We start from the raw sequence: 24,752 nt of genomic DNA, 5'->3' as shown, positions 1-24,752 counted from the left end.
GAAAAGTTTATAGCTCAAACCATGCTGCCCTCCCAGTTGCAGGAGGATGCAATCAACAAAAAGAAAAGTAGTGTAGATTTCCTTGTTAGTCTGTTGCATTGGTAGGTTCTGTGTGGGTGCTATTGTTAGCATGTCTGAAACCCCTCGGAGCTGCCAGAAGATTCAAAATTGTGTTAAATTTTAATGCAACTAAATTTCTGTGCATTTGCTTACAAATTAAACTACCTTCTGAAAGCATTTTAAACCATAGCACGTATGCCACATGTACGCAGATATTGAACAAAGATAAAAATAACTTGGCATTAATGGTGGAATATTACTAAAATGTCAGGGCTAGTTCAGATTAGCAGAACTATCTTTGCAGCCCTGTATCTACCCAGTGGTAACAAATTTAGATATATTGATCACGATAAGCATGATCAATTAATTTAGCAGTGCTGCAGTATGCTAAAATCAGAGCATCTATCTCAAATTATAAAGTAATTCTAATAGCCATGCGATAGATTATAAATCAGTGGAAGGATCAGCATGTAAATGTGAAAGTTTGTTGAATTAATACATTGTAACATAGCTGAGGTGCTTGCATGTTATTAGATATTATAGTTTAATGTAAAACTCAGATTTGGAGAGGTAGCAGCAGCAGCTCTCACTTGGAGCATGAAGGCAAGTTTATTTAAGGAGTAGTTTAATATAAACTGTTCATTTTTCTTTTTTGTGGCTGTTTACTCATTATTGCTTGTTCGTCTCTTACAATTTAGATAAATGATATAACATTATACTCAAGGTGATTGAGTTGCAGTAGGGAGTCGGAAGCAACCCAAGGGAACATCTTTCTCTACAGGGGACTTGGAACTTTGGGTTCAGGAGTCGACCAGAAGAAATTGAAGACCTCAGGACTCTGTACTTGCTTTATGGTGTTCTGACACGTTTGTGTGTTTTTTTTACTGGACCTCGTTGCTCTGGCAACCTATGTGCAGTACCCATTCACTAAAACTACAGAAGGCCCATTGGCTATTGTCAGGAAATAGTGAGAGGCAGCCTGGCCTCGTAAATGGGATTTAAGTGTATAGTTCATATTGAAAGAAATCTTAAGAAGACAAAGCTGACACTCAGCTAAATTATATAGGCTGATAGATGAGGGAAATGGTACACAGCATAGTTACAAAAACAATAATGTAATTTGCTATTATCTAAAGCATTGAAACTGTCAATTTTGCCTTTAAAGAATACTGAGGTAGATTGAAAGTGATGAAATGAACTGCTTTTGGATTTTTCCAAATAACCTTCCTGCCTTCATCTTGTGTCTGTTACAGAACCCAGATGCAAAGCTGATGCAGATTAACTTGACGGGGTTTTTGAATGGGAAGAATGCAAGAATGTTCATGGGGGAGTTGTGGCCGTTGCTGTTGAGTGCGCAAGAAAACATCGCAGGAATCCCCTCTGCCTTTCTAGAACAGAAGAAAGAAGAAATCAAGCAGAGACAGGTAAATCTATTTGTAGATCTCTAAAGTTGACAGGGTTGTTATTCGAAGTTGATCAAGTATGTTGAGACTTCATTCTAGACAACCTGCAAATTAGTGAAATTGTTGGAAAAGATTCTCAGAGATAGGATCTATGCACATTAGGAAGTGAATGGTCTTATTAGAGACAGACGGCATGACTTTGTGCAAGGCAGGCTATTTCTTACTAATTTAATGGAGTTTTTTTGAGGTGACAAAAATGATTGACAAGGGAAGGGCATTGGATGTTGTCTACGTGGATTTTAGTAAAGCATTTGACAAGGTCCCTCATGGCAAGCTGGTGAAAAAGATTAAATCATATGGGGTCAGGGGTGAACTAGCTAGGTGGATTCAGAACTGGCTTGGCCTTAGAAGACAGGGTAGCAGTGGAAGTGTGTTTTTCTGAATGGATGCCTGTAATTACTGGTATTCCGCAGGGATCACTACTGGGACCTCTGCTGTTTGTAATATATATAAATGACTTGGAAGAAAACGTAGTGGGTCCAATTAGCAAATTTGCGGATGATACTAAGATTGCTGGAGTTGGGGATAGTGATGAAGATTGTCAGCATACAGAAGGATATAGATAGGCTGCAAAATTGGACAGAGAAATGGCAGGTGGAATTTTGTCATGCGAGTGTCCCTTTAAGAAAAGTGTGTTTTATCAAATGGCTGCAGTGATGTCATTGTGTGGGTGGAGCTGGAATGTGATTCTGCTTTTTACTTTTGTTTTGAGCTGGAAGCTCTTTTTGGCTGTGTTTTAGTTTTGCTTTCAGTTTGAGAGCTGCATTCAAACCAAGCAGATGCATACTGGTGTCTCTATGTTAAACAAGGTGTTTAGATCACTTGATAATTTAAAAGTGATAACTGGTCTCTGTAGGGAATTCAAACCTACTGTCTTTGTTAAAAAGTGTTTTGGCTTATGGATGCTGTTAGGAAAGTAAACTAAGGGTTACTATAGAGTACTGTATCTTTTTGGGGGGTTATCCGGTAGTTGGTAAGGTGTTTACTGTGGGTTTATAAAATGTTAACTGGATTCATAAAATAAACATTGTTTTGTTTTAAAAATATTTAGATCTCTGTTACATCACACCTGTAAAGTGGGTCCTTGTGCTCCCCATAACCAAAATCTATTAAAAGTAATGGGTCAGGTGAACTCCATGATATGGCTGAGGAACTGAACAGGTTTTTTGGGTCGGTCTTCACAGTGGAAGACACAAATAACATGCCAGTGACTGATAGAAATGAGGCTATGACAGGTGAGGACCTTGAGAGGATTGTTATCACTAAGGAGGGAGTGATGGGCAAGCTAATGGGGCTAAAGGTAGACAAGTCTCCTGGCCCTGATGGAATGCATCCCAGAGTGCTAAAAGAGATGGCTAGGGAAATTGCAGATGCACTAGTGATAATTTACCGAAATTCACTAGACTCTGGGGTGGTCCCGGTGGATTGGAAATTAGCAAACGTGATGCCACTGTTTAAAAAAGGAGGTAGGCAGAAAGCAGGAAATTATAGGCCAGTGAGTTTAACTTCGGTAATAGGGAAGATGCTGGAATCTATCATCAAGGAAGAAATTGCGAGGCATCTGGATAGAAATTGTCCCATTGGGCAGACGCAGCATGGGTTCGTTAAAGGCAGGTCATGCCTAACTAATTTAGTGGAATTTTTTGAGGACATTACCAGTGCAGTAGATAACGGGGAGCCGATGGATGTGGTATATCTGGATTTCCAGAAAGCCTTTGACAAGGTGCCACACAAAAGGTTGCTGCATAAGATAAAGATGCATGGCATTAAGGGTAAAGTAGTAGCATGGATAGAGGATTGGTTAAATAATAGAAAGCAAAGAGTTGGGATAAATGGGTGTTTCTCTGGTTGGCAATCAGTAGCTAGTGGTGTCCCTCAGGGATCCGTGTTGGGCCCACAATTGTTCACAATTTACATTGATGATTTGGAGTTGGGGACCAAGGGCAATGTGTCCAAGTTTGCAGATGACACTAAGATGAGTGGTAAAGCGAAAAGTGCAGAGGATACTGGAAGTCTGCAGAGGGATTTGGATAGGTTAAGTGAATGGGCTCGGGTCTGGCAGATGGAATACAATGTTGACAAATGTGAGGTTATCCATTTTGGTAGGAATAACAGCAAACGGGATTATTATTTAAACGATAAAATATTAAAGCATGCCGCTGTTCAGAGAGACTTGGGTGTGCTAGTGCATGAGTCACAGAAGGTTGGTTTACAAGTGCAACAGGTGATTAAGAAGGCAAATGGAATTTTGTCCTTCATTGCTAGAGGGATGGAGTTTAAGACTAGGGAGGTTATGTTGCAATTGTATAAGGTGTTAGTGCGGCCACACCTGGAGTATTGTGTTCAGTTTTGGTCTCCTTACTTGAGAAAGGACGTACTGGCACTGGAGGGTGTGCAGAGGAGATTCACTAGGTTAATCCCAGAGCTGAAGGGGTTGGATTATGAGGAGAGGTTGAGTAGACTGGGACTGGACTCGTTGGAATTTAGAAGGATGAGGGGGGACCTTATAGAAACATTTAAAATTATGAAGGGAATAGATAGGATAGATGCGGGCAGGTTGTTTCCACTGGCGGGTGACAGCAGAACTAGGGGGCATAGCCTCAAAATAAGGGGAAGTAGATTTAGGACTGAGTTTAGGAGGAACTTCTTCACCCAAAGGGTTGTGAATCTATGGAATTCCTTGCCCAGTGAAGCAGTTGAGGCTCCTTCATTACATGTTTTTAAGGTAAAGATAGATAGTTTTTTGAAGAATAAAGGGATTAAGGGTTATGGTGTTCGGGCCGGAAAGTGGAGCTGAGTCCACAAAAGATCAGCCATGATCTAATTGAATGGCGGAGCAGGCTTGAGGGGCCAGATGGCCTACTCCTGCTCCTAGTTCTTATGTTCTTATATACTTTGGTGTTCTCTAAACCCTGTCCCATAACAAATAGGGGGTTCGTGGGGTGAAAGTCTATCATTCGTGATTGGGTTGGCTTAGTGAACTTAAAGACAGTGAGGGGTGAGCATATTTGTGTTTGCTTTTCAGGTGTGGTATTCCAGTTTAAGTAGGGAGTGTGTTGTGGGTAATGGCTCTGAAGTTTTTGGGGAAGATCACACGCAGTACCTTACGAACAGAGACAAAAAGCTAGATTTGGCAAAAAAAATGCAGTTAACATTTCATGACAGAATACGAAAAGATGAGATACTTAACGGCGGTAGCTGAGCATTTAAAATTGCCTGAGATACAGTCAGACTCATTGGAAATGGCAAAAATTCAGTTCCAAATTGAGCAACTTGAACATGAAAAAGAATTAAAACAGCTTGAATATGAAATGAGAGAAAAGGAGAGAGAAGAAAGGAAAGAATATTCCTGGCAGAACAAAAAGAAAGAGAAAGGGAGGTACAGATCAGGGGAAAGAAAAAAAGAAAAGGAGAGAGAGGAAAGGGTAAAAGAGAGAGTCTGAACTTCAGAAAATGGCCAAGAAACATGACAATCAGTTACAATTGGAGGATTTAAAGGGAAATGTACAGTTTGAGGAGAGTGATGAGGATAATGAGCTTGAGGGTCACAGTCGAAGCCTTGTGGGGATCTATTTAAATATGTCCAAGCATTGCCAAGGTTTGATGAGAAGGAGATAGAAGCCTTTTCCATTTCATTTGAGATAGTAACTGAACAAATGAAATGACCGCTGGACATGTGGGTATTACAGATTCAAACACAGTTGGTAGGTAGGGCTAGTGAAGTGTTTCAATCACCATCAGAGTAGGTATCTGGGACGTATGAGGAGGTGAAAAAATCCATCTTGGGTGCATATGAACTAGTGCCTGAAGCCTACAGACAAAGGTTTAGAAGTTTAAGGAAAGAACCTGGTCAAACACACATGGAGTTTGAAAGGATCAACCAGTAATTGTGATAGGTGGATAAGGGCTTTGAATGTAGAGCAAATGTATGAAGCTCTCAGGCAAATTATACTTTTGGAGGAGTTTAAAAATTCAATTCCTGATGGAGTGAGAACTCGTGTGGATGATCAGAGGGTTAAAACTGCGAGATTAGCTGCAGAAATGGCAAATGATTATGAATTAGTTCATAAATCAAAGCTAGGTTTCCGACATCAGTTTCAACCTGTGTGGGATAGACACTGGGGAAAAGAGAAATACTCAAGTGGTAGAGGTAAAGGTGATCTGATGGGAAATAATAAGGACATGATGTAGATGTGGGAAATGCTGTTCCAATTAAATAACATCCATTTTGACGTAACCCGTTAAAATTGGCACAGGTTAACAAGTACATTGAAAGTATGCTTAAAATAGGCATAATTGAAGTGGGTTGCAGCCAATGGAGCTCACCCATAGTGATGGTGCCAAAACAGGATGGTGCCCAACGGTTGTGTGTGGACCATAGAAAGGTTAATGCAGTTACAAAAATGGACTCTTATCCTATCCCACATTTGAAGGATTGCATTGAGAAGTGGAACAATCCGCTTTTATTTCCAAACTGGATTTATTTAAAGGTTACTGCCAGGCACCTTTATCCGAGAGGGTGAAGGAGATTTCAGCTTTTGTGACTCAAGATGGTCTATACCAATTCAATGTTATGCCATTTGGCATGAAGAACACCCCAGCCACATTTCAACGGTTAACTAACAAAGTCGTTTCAGGATTACCCAATTGTGCGGTGTACATCGACGATCTGGTAATTTTCAGTCAGACATGGAAAGAACATTTAAAGCATCTGATGGAGTTATTCGATCGATTTCAGGAGGTGGGTTTGATGGTAAACCTAGCCAAAAGTTAATTTGGAAAAGCCCAAGTCACTTTCCTTGGCCATACAATCGGACAGAGTCGAATGGTCCCATGAGATGTGAAAACAAAAGTTATTGGGGAGTTTCCAATACCCTTGAAACAAAGGGAAGTATGCGATTTCTTGGCATGGAGTGGATTTTACCGGAAACTTGTGCTGAAAAGTGTGGTTGCTCCATTGACGGACTTGCTAAAGAAGCGTAGCAAATTTAAATGGGCAGCAAAGTGTCTACAGGCATTTGACTGCCTGAAGGCTGTGTTAACCAATGCTCCTGTGTTGGAGAATTACCAGGGGCTCTGTGATCAGATTGAACTAAAGTATCTGACCTTAAAGATAAATGCCGAGGCGTTGAGAAATGGATGGATCGTGCAGAAACATAGAACAGTACAGCACAGAACAGGTCCTTCGGTCCTCGATGTTGTGCCGAGCAATGATCACCCTCCTCAAACCCACGTATCCACCCTGTACCCATAACCCAACAATCTCTCCCCCCCCCCCCCCCCCCCCCAACCTTACTTTTTAGGACACTATGGGCAATTTAGCATGGCCAATCCACCTAACCCGCACATCTTTGGACTGTGGGAGGAAACCGGAGCACCCGGAGGAAACCCACGCACACACAGGGAGGACGTGCAGACTCCGCACAGACAGTGACCCAGCCGGGAACTGAACCTGGGACCCTGGAGCTGTGAAGCATTTATGCTAACCACCATGCTACCGTGCTGACCTTCTTGTCCAAAGAGACTGTCAATCTAGAGGGATTCCAGTTGGAGGAAGAAGAACTAAAATGGACTATTATTATAAATGTTTGCGTGTTTTGTTAAACAGAAAAGTATATTTACTGTCAATATTGCTTAAAGGAAAGTGAAAAGGTGAAAAATGAAATAATTTTGAAGTTGATGGTTTATTTTTTTCTTGGGGTGGGGTGGGTGTCATGTGAGAGTCCCTTTAAGAAAAGTGTGTTTTATCATGGCTGCAGTGATGTCATTGTGTGGGTGGGGCTGGAATGTGATTCTGCTTTTTACTTCGGTTTTGAGCTGGAAGCTCTTTTTGCCTCTGTTTTAGTTTTTTTTTTATGTGTTTTTAATTGCGTTTTCATATTTTATATACAACATATCACAAATCATTAGAGAAGAAAAAAAAAACACGCAAAAATTAACATGTATATTTACAGGTAAGCATCTTCATAATAACAATTGTGGCCGCCCCCTTTAGCCGGCATGCATATTTTACATTCCCCAATATGGCCGAGGCACATGTTTAGAGGCAATTAATTATAGTTTGGTTTTGGGCCTTAGCTTGCCATCAAACCCCCAAAACGAACCCCCCCCCCCCCCCCCCCCCCCCCCCCCCCCGGGCTACCTTCCCCCGATTCCCGTCCATTTTCCCCTGATTCTTGGCCACCCGACTATTCTTCCTCTTGTTCGTTGGCCACAAACAGGTCCCGGAACAATTGCATGAATGGCTCCCACGTTCTGTGGAAGCTGTCGTCTGACCCTCTGATGGCGAATTTGATTTTCTCCATTTGGAGAGATTCCGAGAGGTCGGACAGCCAGTCTGCAGCTCTGGGCGGTGCTGCTGGCCGCCAGCCAAACAGGATTCTACGGCGGGCGATCAGGGAGGCAAAGGCAAGGGCGTCCGCCCTCCTCCCCAGGAATAGATCTGGCTGGTCTGAAACCCCGAAGACCGCCACTATCGGGCATGGTTCCACCCTCACCCCCACCATTTTGCACATAGCCTCGAAGAAGGCTGTCCAGACTCCACAAGTCTGGGGCAAGACCAGAACATGTGGGCGTGGTTGGCCGGGCCTCTTTGGCACCGTTCACATCTGTCCTCCACCTCCGGGAAGAACCTACTCATACGGTTTCTTGTTAAGTGGGCTCTATGTACCACTTTTAGTTGCGTCAGGCCGAGCCTTGCGCACGGGGAGGTGGAGTTGACCCTATGCAGTGCTTCGCTCCAGAGTCCCCACCCTATCTCCATCCCCAGGTCGTCCTCCCATTTCATTCTTGTTGCGTCCAGTACGGTGTCGTCCCTTTCTACCAGTCGGTCATACATGTCACTACAGTTCCCTTTCTCTAGGATACTGTCTTCCAGTAGTGCCTGTCGTGGCGGTTGTGGGTACATCCTTGTCTCCTTTCGTAGGAAGTTTTTGAGTTGCAGGTACCGTAGCTCGTTCCCCCCAGCTAGTCGAAATTTCTCATGTCAGTTCGTCCAGTGTTGCGATCCTGTCGTCCGTGTATAGGTCCCTGACTGTTAGTGTCCCCCCGTCCTGCCTCCACCTTTTGAAGGTGGCGTCAGTCAGTGCTGGTGTAAACCTATGGTTGTTGCAGATGGGAGCCTTGTCCGACATTTTGGTCAGGCCAAATTGCTGCCGCAGTTGGTTCCAGGATTGGAGGGTGGCTGTCACCACTGGGCTGCTGGAGTGTTTTTTGGGTGGGGATGGGAGTGCTGCCGTGGCGAGGGCCCGGAGGAAGGTCCCCATGCAGGAGGCCTCCTCCGCACGCACCCACTCGGCTTCTGGCTCCTGGATCCATCCCCTTACTCGCTCGGCTGTTGCCGCCCAGTGGTAGAATTGTAGATTCGGGAGGACTAGCCCCCCCTGGATTTTGTTTTTTGTAGGACCTTCTTTGGGATCCTAGCATTTTTACCCCCCCCCCCCCCATACGATCGCCATGATAAGTTTGTCCAGCACTTAAAAAAGGCCTGGGGGATGTAGATTGGAATGGATCTAAACAGGAAGAGGAACCTGGGCAGTACGTTCATTTTGATCGTCTGGACTCCCCCCGCGAGGGAGAGTGGGAGTGTGTTCCATCTTTGCAGGTCCTTTTTTACTTCCTTCGTCAGACTGGTGAGGTTCCATTTGTGGATCCCTTTCCAGTCATGGGCTATTTGGATCCCCAGGTAGCGGAATTTGTGTCGGGCTTGTTTGAACGGCAGCCCCTTTAGTGCTGCCCCCCCCCCCCCCCCCCCCCCCCCCCCCCCCCCCCCCCGCGGGTGTACTGGGAAGATCTCGCTTTTGCTCATGTTGAGTTTGTAGCCCGAGAAGGCTCCAAACTCTTTCAGGAGCGCGATGATTCCGTCCATGCTGCTTTGTGGGTCCGAGATATAGAGGAGCAGATCATCTGCATAGAGTGAGACTCTGTGCTCTCTGCCTCCCCTTCGGATCCCCCTCCAATTTTTTGCTGCCCTGAGCGCGATTGCTAGCGGTTCAATTGCTAGTGCGAACAGCAGCAGGGACAGTGGGCATCCTTGTCTGGTGCCCCTGTGCAGCTGGAAGTATTGGGAGTTGGTATTGTTGGTCCGTACACTCGCCATGGGAGCGTTGTATAGGAGCTTTACCCAAGCGGTGAACCCTGTTCCAAGCCCGAACCGCTCCAGTACCTCTAGTCAATGGTATTTCCATTCGTCTCTGTCGAAGGCCTTTTCTGCGTCCAGGGAGACGATCACCTCTTGTGTTCTCTCCCCGGAGGGGGTCATTATCACGTTCAGCAGGCGCCTGATGTTCGAGGTAAGCTTTGACGAAGCCCGTCTGGTCCTCTGTGACCACCTCAGGTACACGGTCTTCTAGCCTTTTGGCTAGGATTTTGGCCAGTATTTTGGCGTCTGCGTTCAGCAGAGATATGGGTCTGTATGACCCACATTCCGTTGGGTCTTTGTCTTTCTTAGGTATCAGCGAGATTGAGGCCTGTGCTAACGTGGGTGGCAGTGTGCCCCTAGCTAGCGAGTCTCTGAACATCTCCCGCAGGTGCGGGGCCAGCGCTGTCACGAATCTTTTGTAGAAGTCCGCCAGGAATCCGTCCGGTCCCGGCGCCTTCCCCGTCTGCATGGAGCTAATGCTGTCCATGATCTCTCCCAGTGCTAGTGGTGCTTCCAGGTCCCGTTTTCTGCCCTCTCCCACGACTGGTATGTCCAGTCCATCACGAAACCGGTTCATCCCAGCCTTCCCCGTTGGGGGCTCTGAGGTGTACAGCTCTTGGTAGAACGCCTTGAAGGTTTCGTTAATCCTCTCTGGTCCTGTTTCCAACGTGCCTCCGGTACCCCTGATTTGCGCAATTTCTCTGGTGGCTGCCTGCTTTCTCAGCTGGTGTGCCAACAGGCGGCTGGCTTTGTCTCCGTGTTCCTACAGGGCCCCGCGTGCCTGGCGGAGTTGGTGCACTGCTTTCCTGGTGGAGAGCAGGTCAAAGTTCCTTTGTAGTTCTTTCCTCTCCGCCAGGAGCTTTACGGTCGGGGCCTCGGAGTATTTACGGTCTACCTCCAGTATGGAGTCGACCAGCTTCTGCCTAGACACCCTTTCCTCCCTATCCCTTTGCGCTTTGAAGGCAATGATTTCACCTCCTAGTACGGCCTTAAGCGCTTCCCAGAACGTGGAGGATGAGACATCCCCGTTTTGGTTGTTCTCCGTGTACTCCGCTATGGCCCGCGCTATCCTTTCGCTGAAGGCCTTGTCAGCTAGTAAGGCACCGTCCAACCTCCATGTGGGGCGCTGGACCCTTCCCGTCTCCAGCCGCACGTCCATGTAGTGTGGGGGGCTCTGTTTTAGTTTCGCTTTCAGTTGGAGAGCTGCATTCAAACCAAGCAGATGTATACTGGTGTCTCTATGTTAAACACGGTGTTTAGATCACTTGATAATTTCAAAGTGATAAATGGTCTCTGTAGGGAATTCAAACCTACTGTCTTTGTTAAAAAGTGTTTTGGCTTATGGATATTGTTAGGAAAGTTACTATGGGTTACCTATAGAGGACTGTATCTTTTTGGGGGGTTGTCAGTGTTGGTGGTTGGTAAGATGTTTACTGTGTAAATCATTATAAAATGTTAACTGGATTATTGAATAAACATTGTCTTGTTTTTAAAATACTTTAGATCTCTGTTGTATCCAACCTGTAAAGTGGGTCCTTGTGCTCCCCATAACTAAAATCTATTAAAAGTTGTGGGTCAGGTGAACTCCATGATATACTTTGGTGTTCTCTAAACTCTGGCCTATAACAATTTAACCTGGACAATTGTGAGGTGATGCATTTTGCTAGATCCAATTCAGGTGGGAGTTATAAAATAAATGGCAGAACCATCAGGAGCATAGACACAGAGATTTGGGCATGCAGATCCACAGATACTTACAGGTGGAAATGGTGGTAAAGAAAGCATATGGCATGCTTGCCTTCATCAGAGGGTCATAGAGTATCAAACTATATAGAACTTTGGTTAGGCCACATTTAAAATACTGTGTCCAATTCTGGTCACCACACTACCAGAGTGACATGGAGGCTTTGGCGAGAGTACAGAAAAGGTTTTGCAGGATGTTGCCTGGTATGGAGGGTATTAGCTATGAGGAGAGATTGAATAACCTGGGATTGTTCTCCCCAGAAAGACGGATGCTGAGGGGTGACCTGATAGAAGTTTATAAGGGCAGCAGGGTAGCATGGTGGTTAGCATAAATGCTTCACAGCTCCAGGGTCCCAGGTTCGATTCCCGGCTGGGTCACTGTCTGTGTGGTCTGCACGTCCTCCCTGTGTGTGTGTGGGTTTCCTCCGGGTGCTCCGGTTTCCTCCCACAGTCCAAAGATGTGCGGGTTAGGTGGATTGGCCATGCTAAATTGCCCGTAGTGTCCTAAAAAAAAAAGTAAGGTTAAGTGGGGTGGTTGTTGGGTTACGGATATAGGGTGGATACGTGGGTTTGAGTAGGGTGATCATTGCTCGGCACAACATCGAGGGCCGAAGGGCCTGTTCTGTGCTGTATTGTTCTATGTTCTCTATGTTCTATTTACAACCTATCGAAAAGACAGAGAGGTGGGTAGAGGGGGCGGGGTTGCCTTGTTAATTAGAAATGAAATTAAATCAATAGCACTAAACGACATAGGGTCAGACGATGTGGAGTCTGTGTGGGTAGAGTTGAGGAACCACAAAGGCAAAAAAACCATAATGGGAGTTATGTACAGGCCTCCTGACAGTGGTCAGGACCAGGGGCACAAAATGCACCACGAAATAGAAAGGGCATGTCAGAAAGGCAAGGTCACAGTGATCATGGGGGACTTCAATATGCAGGTGGACTGGGTAAATAATGTTGCCAGTGGACCCAAAGAAAGGGAATTCATTGAATGTTTACAGGATGGCTTTTTGGAACAGCTTGTGATGGAGCCCACGAGGGAACAGGCTATTCTGGACTTAGTGTTATGTAATGAGCCAGAATTGATAAAAGATCTTAAAGTAAGGGAACACTTAGGAAGCAGTGATCATAATATGGTAGAATTCAGTCTGCAATTTGAAAGAAGGAAGGTAGAATCAGATGTAAAGGTTTTACAGTTAAATAAAGGTAATTACAGGCGCATGAGGGAGGAACTGACGAAAATCGACTGGAAGCGGAGCCTAGTGGGAAAGACAGTAGAACAGCAATGGCAGGAGTTTCTGGGAGTAATTGAGGACACAGTGCAGAGGTTCATCCCAAAGAAAAGAAAGGTTATCAGAGGGAGGATTAGGCAGCCATGGCTGACAAAGGAAGTCAGGGAATGCATCAAGGCAAAAGAGAGAGCCTATAATGTGGCAAAGAGTAGTGGGAAGTCAGAAGATTGGGAAGGCTACAAAAACAAACAGAGGATAACAAAGAGAGAAATAAGGAAGGAGAGGATCAAATATGAAGGTAGGCTAGCCAGTAACATTAGGAATGATAGTAAAAGTTTCTTTAAATACATTAAAAACAAACGGGAGGCAAAAGTAGACATTGGGCCGCTCCAAAATGACGCTGGTAATCTAGTGATGGGAGACAAGGAAATAGCTGAGGAACTTAATAAGTACTTTGCGTCAGTCTTCACAGTAGAAGACATGAGTAATATCCCAACAATTCAGGAAAGTCAGGGGGAAGAGTTGAATATGGTTGCCATCACAAAGGAGAAGGTGCTAGAGAAACTAAAAGGTCTGAAAATTGATAAATCTCCGGGCCCAGATGGGCTACATCCTAGAGTTCTAAAGGAGATAGCTGAAGAAATAGTGGAGGCGTTAGTTATGATCTTTCAAAAGTCACTGGAATCAGGGAAAGTCCCAGAGGATTGGAAAATCGCTGTTGTAACCCCCCTGTTCAAGAAGGGAACAAGAAAAAAGATGGAAAATTATAGGCCAATTAGCCTAACCTCGGTTGTTGGCAAAATTCTAGAATCCATCGTTAAGGATGAGATTTCTAAATTCTTGGAAGTGCAGGGTCGGATTAGGACAAGTCAGCATGGATTTAGTAAGGGGAGGTCGTGCCTGACAAACCTGTTAGAGTTCTTTGAAGAGATAACAAATAGGTTAGACCAAGGAGAGCCAATGGATGTTATCTATCTTGACTTCCAAAAGGCCTTTGACAAGGTGCCTCACGGGAGACTCCTGAGTAAAATAAGGGCCCATGGTATTCGAGGCAAGGTACTAACATGGATTGACGATTGGCTGTCAGACAGAAGGCAGAGAGTTGGGATAAAAGGTTCTTTTTCGGAATGGCAACCGGTGACAAGTGGTGTCCCGCAGGGTTCAGTGTTGGGGCCACAGCTGTTCTCTTTATATATTAACGATCTAGATGACGGGACTGGGGGCATTCTGGCCAAGTTTGCCGATGATACAAAGATAGAACATAGAACATAGAACATAGAACGATACAGCGCAGTACAGGCCCTTCGGCCCTCGATGTTGCACCGAGGTGGGGGGGGGGCAGGTAGTATTGAGGAGGTGGGGAGGCTGCAGAAAGATTTAGACAGTTTAGGAGAATGGTCCAAAAAGTGGCTGATGAAATTCAACGTGGGCAAGTGCGAGGTCTTGCACTTTGGAAAAAAGAATAGAGGCATGGACTATTTTCTAAACGGTGACAAAATTCATAATGCTAAAGTGCAAAGGGACTTGGGAGTCCTAGTCCAGGATTCTCTAAAGGTAAACTTGCAGGTTGAGTCCGTAATTAAGAAAGCAAATGTAATGTTGTCATTTATCTCAAGAGGCTTGGAATATAAAAGCAGGGATGTACTTCTGAGGCTTTATAAAGCACTAGTTAGGCCCCATTTAGAATACTGTGAGCAATTTTGGGCCCCATACCTCAGGAAGGACATACTGGCACTGGAGCGGGTCCAGCGGAGATTCACACGGATGATCCCAGGAATGGTAGGCCTAACATACGATGAACGTCTGAGGATCGTGGGATTATATTCATTGGAGTTTAGGAGGTTGAGGGGAGATCTAATAGAAACGTACAAGATAATGAATGGCTTGGATAGGATGGACGTAGGGAAGTTGTTTCCATTAGCAGGGGAGACTAGGACGCGGGGGCACAGCCTTAGAATAAAAGGGAGTCACTTTAGAACAGAGATGAGGAGAAATTTCTTCAGCCAGAGAGTGGTAGGTCTGTGGAATTCATTGCCACAGAGGGCGGTGGAGGCCGGGACATTGAGTGTCTTTAAGACAGAAATTGATAAATTCTTGATTTCTCGAGGAATTAAGGGCTATGGGGAGAGAGCGGGTAAATGGAGTTGAAATCAACCATGATTGAATGGTGGAGTGGACTCGATGGGCCGAATGGCCTTACTTCCGCTCCTATGTCTTATGGTCTTATAAAATTGAGTTGTGTAGATAGGGTGAACAGTTGGAGGCTTTTTCCCAAGGTGGAAATGACAATTAGAAGCGGGCACAAGTTCAAGGTGAGGTGGGATAGGTTCACTGGAGATATGCCGGGAAAGATTTTTACACCGAGGGTGGTGGTGGCTTGGACTGCACTGCCAAGTGAGGTGGTTAAGGCAGATACGTTAGTGACCTTTAAGACTTATCTAGATAGACACATAAGCAGACGGGGTAATAGGGGCAGTTGGTGATCGGCACGGGCTTGGAGGGCCGAAGGGTTTGTTCCTGTGCAGTTTTGTTCTTTGTACACATCTGGCAGAAATGTTGTAACTTGCATATCTGGATGAAAGCAGTTCTGTTTGTTTTCTTGCCTAATTGCTTGTAACTCCACTGTACTAGTATTTGATCTGGGAATAGCTTAGGGTGGGGCATGGTTAGGCCAAGGCCACTACAAAGACTGAGAGGAGAATGGGCTACTGAAAGGAAAATTGAAAGTCGAATCTGAGTTAATTTCTCACATTTCTCTTTTGTCTCATGCTTAATTATGTCTGTGTACCTTGATTGAGGTGGTTGAGACCAGATCATAAGCTCACTTTAATTGGTTGGTCTGTGGTACTCCATAGTTTCATGCTTCATAGCTCTGGCAACAGATATAGAACATAGAACGATACAGCGCAGTACAGGCCCTTCGGCCCTCAATGTTGCACCGACATGGAAAAAAGCTAAAGGCCATCTAACCTACACTATGCCCTTATCATCCATATGCTTATCCAATAAACTTTTAAATGCCCTCAATGTTGGCGAGTTCACTACTGTTGCAGGCAGGGCATTCCACGGCCTCACCACTCTTTGCGTAAAAAACCCACCTCTGACCTCTGTCCTATATCTATTACCCCTCAATTTAAGGCTATGTCCCCTCGTGATAGCCACCTCCATCCGTGGGAGAAGGCTCTCGCTGTCCACCCTATCTAACCCTCTGATCATTTTGTATGCCTCTATTAGGTCACCTCTTAACCTTCTTCTCTCTAACGAAAACAACCTCAAGTCCATCAGCCTTTCCTCATAAGATTTTCCCTCCATACCAGGCAACATCCTGGTAAATCTCCTCTGCACCCGTTCCAAAGCTTCCACGTCCTTCCTCTAATGAGGCGACCAGAACTGTACGCAATACTCCAAATGCGGCCGTACTAGAGTTTTGTACAACTGCAACATGACCTCATGGCTCCGGAACTCAATCCCTCTACCAATAAAGGCCATCACACCATAGGCCTTCTTCACAACCTTCTCAACCTGGGTGGCAACTTTCAGGGATCTATGTACATGGACACCGAGATCCCTCTGCTCATCCACACTACCAAGAATTTTACCATTAGCCAAATATTCCGCATTCCTGTTATTCTTTCCAAAGTGAATCACCTCACACTTCTCCACATTAAACTCCATTTGCCACCTCTCAGCCCAGCTCTGCAGCTTATCTATGTCCCTCTGTAACCTGCAACATCCTTCCGCACTGTCTACAACTCCACCGACTTTAGTGTCGTCTGCAAATTTACTTACCCATCCTTCTGCTCCCTCCTCTAGGTCATTTATAAAAATGACAAACAGCAACGGCCCCAGAACAGATCCTTGTGGTACGCCACTCGTAACTGAACTCCATTCTGAACATTTCCCATCAACCACCACTCTGTCTTCTTTCAACTAGCCAATTTCTGATCCACATCTCTAAATCACCCTCAATCCCCAGCCTCCGTATTTTCTGCAATAGCTGACCGTGGGGAACCTTATCAAACGCTTTACTGAAATCCATATACACCACATCAACTGCTCTACCCTCGTCCACCTGTTGAGTCACCTTCTCAAAGAACTCGATAAGGTTTGTGAGGCATGACCTACCCTTCACAAAACCATGCTGACTATCCCTAATCATATTATTCCTATCTAGATGATTATAAATCGTATCTTTTATAATCCTCTCCAAGACGTTACCCACCACAGATGTTAGGCTCACCGGCCTATAGTTACCGGGGTTATCTCTACTCCCCTTCTTGAACAAAGGGACCACATTTGCTATCCTCCAGTCCTCTGGCACTATTCCTGTAGCCAATGATGACCTAAAAATCAAAGCCAAAGGCTCAGCAATCTCTTCCCTGGCTTCCCAGAGAATCCTAGGATAAATCCCATCAGGCCCTGGGGACTTATCTATTTTCACCTTGTCCAGAATTGCCAACACTTCTTCCCTACTCACCTCAATGCCATCTATTCTAATAGCCTGGGTCTCAGCATTCTTCTCCACAATATTATCTTTTTCCTGAGTGAATACTGACAAAAGGTATTCATTTAGTATCTCGCGTATCTCCTCAGCCTCCACACACAACTTCCCACCACTGTCCTTGACTGGCCCTACTCTTACCCTAGTCATTCTTTTATTCCTGACATACCTATAGAAAGCTTTTGGGTTTTCCTTGATCCTATCTGCCAAAGACTTCTCATGTCCCCTCCTTGCTCGTCTTAGCTCTCTCTTTAGATCCTTCCTCGCTTCCCTGTAACTATCAAGCGCCCCAACTGAAACTTCACGCCTCATCTTCACATAGGCCTCCTTTTTCCTCTTAACAAGAGATTCCACTTATTTGGTAAACCACGGTTCCCTCGCTCTACCTTTCCTCCCTGTCTGACTGGTACGTACTGATCAAGAACACGCAATAGCTGTTCCTTGAACAAGCTCCACATATCCAGTGTGCCCAACCCTTGCAGCCTACTTCTCCAACCTACACATCCTAAGTCATGTCTAATGGCATCATAATTGCCCTTCCCCCAGCTATAACTCTTGCCCTGCGGGGTATACTTATCCCTTTCCATCACTAATGTAAAGGTCACTGAATTGTGGTCACTGTCTCCAAAGTGTTCACTTACCTCCAGATCTAACACCTGGCCTGGTTCATTACCCAAAACCAAATCCAAAGTGGCCTCACCTCTTGTTGGCCTGTCAACATATTGTGTCAGAAAACCCTCCTGCACACATTGTACAAAGAACGACCCATCCAATGTACTCGAACTATATCTTTTCCAGTCAATATTAGGAAAGTTAAAGTCTCCCATAACAACTACCCTGTTACTTTCGCTCTTTTCCAGAATCATCTTCGCCATCCTTTCCTCTACATCTCTAGAACTATTAGGTGGCCTATAGAACACTCCCAGCAGGGTGACCTCTCCTTTCCTGTTTCTAACCTCAGCCCATACTACCTCGGAAGAAGAGTCCCCATCTTGCACCCTTTCTTCCACCGTAATACTGTCCTTGACTAGCAGCGCCACACCTCCCCCTCTTTTGCCCCCTTCTCTGACTTTACTAAAGCACCTAAACCCCGGAACCTACAACAACCATTCCTGTCCCTGCTCTATCCATGTCTCTGAAATGGCCACAACATCGAAGTCCCAGGTACCAACCCATGCTGCCAGTTCCCCTACCTTATTTTGTATACTCCTGGCATTGAAATAGACACACTTCAAACCACCTACCTGAACACTGCCACCCTCCTGCGAAGTCAAATCTGTGCTCCTGACTTCTCTACTCTCAATCTCTCGCACCCCAAAACTACAATCCAGGTTCCCATGCCCCTGCTGAATTAGTTTAAACCCCCCCAAAGAGTACTAACAAATCTCCCCCCCCAGGATATTGGTGCCCCTTAGGTTCAGATGTAGACCATCCTGTCTATAGAGATCCCACCTTCCCCAGAAAGAGCCCCAGTTATCCAGAAATCTGAATCCCTCCCGCCTGCACCATCCCTGTAGCCACGTGTTTAATTGCTCTCTCTCCCTATTCCTCGTCTCACTATCACGTGGCACGGGCAACAACCCAGAGATAACAACTCTGTTTGTTCTCGCTCTGAGCTTCCATCCTAGCTCCCTAAAGGCCTGCCTGACATCCTTGTCCCCTTTCCTACCTATGTCGTTAGTGCCAATGTGGACTACGACTTGGGGCTGCTCCCCCTCCCCCTTAAGGACACGAAAAACACGATCCGAGACATCACTTACCCTTGCACCTGGGAGGCAACATACCAAACGTGAGTCTCTCTCGCTCCCACAAAATCTCCTATCTGTGCCCCTGACTATTGAGTCCCCAATTACTAATGCTCTGCTCCTCTCCCCCCTTCCCTTCTGAGCAACAGGGACAGACTCCGTGCTAGAGTCCCACACCCCATGGCTTACCCCTGGTAAGTCGTCCCCCCCACAAGTATCCAAAACGGTATACTTGTTACTCAGGGGAACGACCGCAGAGACGACAGAGAACGATATTATGATTTGATTGCTTTGAGGTATAAGATGGGCACAAAGCAGCACTGTGAGATGCAAACCAAAAGAGAAAATGCTGGAAAATCTCAGCAGGTCTGGCAGCATCTGTGGGGAGAGAAAAGAGCTAACGTTTTGAGTCCAGATGACCCTTTGTCAAAGCTGATAGAAGCAATACTGTGCATTCATTCTAGACTTTTTGTTTTATACATACATAGACAAAGAATGTTCAGAATAATTTTGCTCGGATCAGAGCATTCCTTAATTTATAAATGGTTTTCTCCTGTAATTTTACGATTCTAGGAAATAGCTGAAAAGGCATGGCAATTATCAACAATTAAATGCAATATTAGGAATCACATTTCAATATATTTCCTTCTATTTAGCGCGTCTGAATTCCTTATCATTGCAGATTGAACAGGAAAAACTGGCTACCATGAAGAAACAAGATGAAGAGAAGGAAAAAAAGGACAAGGAAGACAAAGAAAATCGAGAAAAAAGGGATCGTTCCAGAAGTCCAAAAAGGTGATTAAGAATGCAGTCGACATTGTCAGGTTATGGTTGAGTTCAGTAGCTGGACGGTGTATATATGGAGTAGACCTCTTAAGTCAGTCTACCAATTGCGATAATATAGTATTTAATTTATTAGCACTATTGCTACTTGATAAATCCATGATTTCCCAATGGACGATGCGCAGGCAGACCAGCATATAATGCACCAGTTGCTACCTTCAATTCTTGCATTATATATGCCGTGCAAAACAGATGCACTTGGAAGGATAATATATTCTCCTGTTCGCATCCCCTTTTTTACCATTCAAAAGGTTTTGTTTACTATAACCCAAGGCATTTTTGCATATATTGGTCAATTGAAGTGTTTGACAGTGCTGTGTATTTAAGTTTGGTGTGAAATAAATGTTCTAGCTAATGAAATAGAATATAGAATTCCAAAAGTGCAGAAGGAGCCATTTGGCCTATTGAGTCTGCACTGACCGTCTGAAAGAGCACCCTACTTAGGCCCATGCCCTCACCATATTCCTGTAACCCACCTGCACGTCTTTGGATATTTAAGGGGCAATTTAGCATGGGCAATCCACCCAAACTCCATGTCTTTGAACTGTGGGAGGAAACCGGGGTACCCAGAGGAAACCCAGGCAGGCAAGGGGAGAAAGTGCAAACTCCACACTGTTACCCAAGGCCGGACTCAAACTTGGGTCCCTGGTGGTGTGAGGCAGCAGTGCTAACCACTGTACCACCGTGCTGCCCCATGAACATTCGGTATGCATTTTTTTCAGGGCTGGCAACAAGGTTTTAGTTTATCTTTGAAAATAGTCCATGCCTTTTTTAATGTAAATGGTTTTGATAGTCTTATTACGTTCACTCATTATACCTCCTTTTTGTATAATGTTAATATTTCTGCAGTTTAACCATCTCCTGTTTTATACTTTTATGGAACATTATATTTCTTCATCTGTGTTTATTTACCCCCTCACTTCCCTTTATCAGTTCCTTTTTAAATGCTCATCAATAATGGCTTCTAGTTTTGACTGAGTCCAAACCTGAGTTATTAGATTGTCTGTCCATAAATGCTGTCTTAAGTGCTAAGTATTTTTCGTCATGCTTTATTCTTATTTTGCTTATGTATCTCTTTCAATTAAGCACTTAACCACCCATTATGTCAGTGGCTCATCTATGAAATGCCTTGGGTTACAGGCACATTTGCTCAATATTGTAGTGACTGGTCTCTGCTTGAAGCTTCTTTCTTATTGCTGAACAAGCCAGAGTGAGATCTGTCTCACTGATCATAAACCCCTTTTATTGTGGGAATAAGGAAGAAATACTACAGATCTCAAAAGCAAGATCTCCAGTAACACCTGTAGAATTTTTAAAATTACGCACGTCTCCCCACACCCCCCCCCCCCCCCAAAACCTACTTGGGCAAAAGTATACTACTTCCTTGGAAAATCCAATAGTATTATCCAAATCAAAGAATTGTTGTCACCTCAATAAAAGTAGACCACATGGCATTTCAAACATTACCATTCTGATGTGGAATTCCAAAAGGAGGTTGAAACTGTTTTTCAACCTTCTGGCTCCAACTTTCAACCTCCAACTCTTCTCGTTTAACATTAAGTGGCTGCCTCCTCTTCAAAACTTCCACAGCTATGCAACAGTTCATACACAAAAGAGCTGGTCTTCAGGGCTTTAACCCACCTCCACCGCACTGAGTTAAACATCCTTCCTTAAATATCTTTGCCCTTTCATCTCCAGTTCCGTTGTCCTTGAGCACCTCTTTGAACTCAGCTTCTTCAAATATAACGTTTTTTCAGGTTTTCTAATTCTCCTCTACTTTTGGGTCAATAAAATTTTAAAAATATTTTCCTGTTTGCTCATGGAACCTTTGTAAGATGCAAATTTTTCTTGTCATCTCTGAACTCTCTTTGAAATTCAAATCAATTTTGCCACTTATCTCACAATACCAATTTCAGATTCAACCTATTTACTTCTAACTCAAACTCACTATAACTCCTCATTACAAATGCATCAACCCAATACTTTTAACCGTTCATCTCTTCGATCTAAAACTACCTGTCTCCAGTCACTTCCCCTTGTTTAATTAACACATATACAGCTACAGCTTTCTTTACCATCACAGAATTCATAGATTCATAGACGTTTACAGCACATTTGACCCATCGTGTCCACACTGGTCAACGAAGTTCTGACTGCACTATCCCACTTTCCAAGTTTGGCCTGTAGCCCTGGAGGTTATGGCAGCGCAAATGAATATCTAAATTCATAAATGCCATGGGCGTTTCTGACCGAACCGCCCTTTCAGGCAGTGTGTTTTAGACTTCCACCACCCTCTGGGTGGAAATGTTTTTCCTCAACCCCACTCCTAGCTTTCTACCTCTTAGCACAAATCTATGCTCCCTAGTTATTGACCCTTCTAATGGAAAAAGTGCCTTTCTTTTAAAGTGCCAGTCTCACTGCCCCATATAATTTGTGCACCTTCATCAAGTCCTCTCTCAACCTTTGCTGCTCCAAGGAAAGCAGCCCTAGCCACCAATCTTTCCTCATAGCTTAGGCAGCATCCAGGTAAATCTCCTCTTCACCCTCTCCAGTGCAATCTATCCTTCCTAGAATGTGATAACCAGTACTACACACACTACTCTAATTGTGACCTCCCTGTGTCAACTAATAAAGGCAAATATCCCAAATGCCTTCTTAACCCTTTATCGTCATGCCCTGCCACCCTTCTGGGATCTGTGGATATGCACTCCGGGCTCCCTTTGATATTCAGTTCCAGTTCATAGTGTAATCCTTCGCTTTGATAGTCTTCCCAAGTATGTTATCTCTTACTTTTGTGGGTTGAATTCCATTTGCCACTTCTCTACCCACCTAACCAGTCATTGCTATCCTCCTGCAATCTACATCTACCCTCATTATGTACTAGCCTACCAATTTTCATGTAGTCTGCAAACCTCTTGATCATGCCCCCTACATTTAAGTCCAAATTATTAATGCACACAAAAAATAAGCCAGGGCCTCAGCACTGAGCCTTGCGAAACCCCACTGAAAACAGACTTCAAGTCACAGAAACATCCCCTATTGCCCTCTGCTTCCTGCCTCTCAGCCGGTTTTAGATCCAAAGTACTACTTTGTCTTGGATCTCGGCATAATCTCCTGCTCACTCCAAAAATATTAAAACATACATCTCTCATCATAGCTGTATGCATTACTGAAGAGAGTGATGCATTTTATATAGTTTTCTGTTGAGGGTACCATAAATAAATGCTGAGTGACTTCATGAGTTTTCTCATTCATATAAAGCATTTAGATGGTCATGAAAATATTGATTATCCTCACCATTTGATGAATTTTAAGTTTAAGTTGAAGTTGAAAACATATTTCCAGGGCTTTTCTGTGATTTCTGGTCCAGAAAATATGTAGAATTCAAGGAAGGACTACATTTTCCATTGGAACCATTTGCTTAAATCGTATTATTGGTCCCCTAGTCTGACTGATTTCAGTGGTAGTTTGAGCACTATTTTTGTAGAACAACGGTGATCACACCTATTCATAAAATGCTAGAAGCATTTTAACAAAATCTATACTGTAATTAAGTAAAACATTTCAATTGTTTTAAACATCAAACTCACAACATCCAAATTTAACGAATGTAAACTCTTGCAGACGCAAGTCAAGATCCCCATCACCAAGGAGGCGGTCCCCAGCAAGAAAGGAGCGAAAGCATTCTGTCTCCAAGTCGCCTCGTCGTAGGACCAGAAGCCGGAGCAGAAGTGCTTCTCCGATGTCTACAGTTAAGAAACCAGAGCAACTGTCACCTGAGCCAGATCTCTCACTTAAAGAAAGGAAAGAATCTCCTGCCCCAGAGGCAACTTCAACAAGGTGAACAATTGGATTTACTTAAGCTTCCTTAATTTCAGTGGAGAGATTTTATGGGAGTAAAGACTTCCTATTAGTTACCAAAATTTAAGAAATAAATCAGGAAATATTATGGATTAATTCTCAATTACTGATGAATTTAAAGTTTTCCTAAAAAGCTACATTTTTATCTTATGAAAATTAATTTGCTTTGTTGGACTTTGTTTACTTTCAAGGGCAGGGGTGGTTATTGTGAACCAAGGTCATGCTTGGAGAGAAAACATTTGTAGTATTCCTTTTAAAAAGGCATCATGAAAAATATTGAAACAGTAAGAATTTTGTGAATTTTAAGTCACTGAAGTTCTTTCTTCGTGGCTTTCATGGACATTTCTAACCTAAAACACCAAAATTAAAGAGCTGAACAAATTACAATTTAAGTATGGTGAAGCCGTAACTAGTATCAGCTCTAATTTGTTAAATTTGAATCTTTGAATTTGAATAATGATCATCAAACTTTTCATAGAATTATAGAATCCCTAAAGTGCAGAAGGAGGCCATTTGGCCTATCGAGTCTGTACTGACCCTTTGAAAGACCGTCCTACCTAAACCCAAGCCCTAATCCTGCAACCCCAGCCGAAGGGGCAATTCAACATGGCCAATCCACCTAATCTGCACATTTTTGGACTGTGGGAAGAAACCGGAGCACCCGGAAGAAACCCATGCAGATGCTGGGCTAATGTACAAACTACACACCAGGAATCAAAACTTGGTCCCTGGCACTGATGCAGCAGTGCTAACCACTGTGCCACCGTCCGCCTTTTGGTCATTGGACTTGTGAAATTTTGGTGAGAAAGAAGGCAAACATCATGAGGATAAACTTGTGACAAAAACAGTCATGTAAACATTCTGGTGTATATGTTGTGGCTACACCTAATAAGTCCCTAAGTTCAGTTTTTAAAAAAAATTAAGATGCTAATTTTCTGCTCTCCTGTAGTGATATACTGAAAGAAATTAAGTCTGCAACACCAGAGGTAAAGGAAATTTTATTAGAACAACCTACAAAAAAAGAGAAGGAAAGAAAAGAAAGGAATCGGCATCGATCACGTTCCCGTTCAAAATCAAAGTCTAGGTCCCGTTCACGGTCTCATTCACGGCCAAGGAGGCGCCCTAGGTCCCGATCGAGGTAAATTATTTTTCTTTTTCGACATT

The 24,752-nt window shown here is 44.1% G+C and overlaps 1 protein-coding gene across 7 annotated transcripts in view; it reads left to right on the top strand.

Moving 5' to 3' along the window:
* The window catches only part of srrm1 (serine/arginine repetitive matrix 1), a 77,482-nt gene that overhangs the window by 25,282 nt on the left and 27,448 nt on the right, over window positions 1-24,752 (top strand). For all 7 annotated transcript variants that reach the window (XM_038799625.1, XM_038799634.1, XM_038799616.1 and 4 more), the window contains 4 exons: window positions 1,314-1,484; window positions 19,567-19,679; window positions 23,352-23,567; window positions 24,538-24,726. In XM_038799625.1, coding sequence (XP_038655553.1) covers window positions 1,314-1,484; window positions 19,567-19,679; window positions 23,352-23,567; window positions 24,538-24,726 — 689 coding nt within the window. The remainder of the gene's footprint in view (window positions 1-1,313; window positions 1,485-19,566; window positions 19,680-23,351; window positions 23,568-24,537; window positions 24,727-24,752) is intronic.

Source organism: Scyliorhinus canicula, chromosome 1 (genome assembly GCF_902713615.1).
Source record: "Scyliorhinus canicula chromosome 1, sScyCan1.1, whole genome shotgun sequence".
Lineage (NCBI taxonomy): Eukaryota > Metazoa > Chordata > Chondrichthyes > Carcharhiniformes > Scyliorhinidae > Scyliorhinus > Scyliorhinus canicula.
Note: the sequence above shows the minus strand (reverse complement) of the source record. Positions and strands in the feature narration are given on the sequence as shown.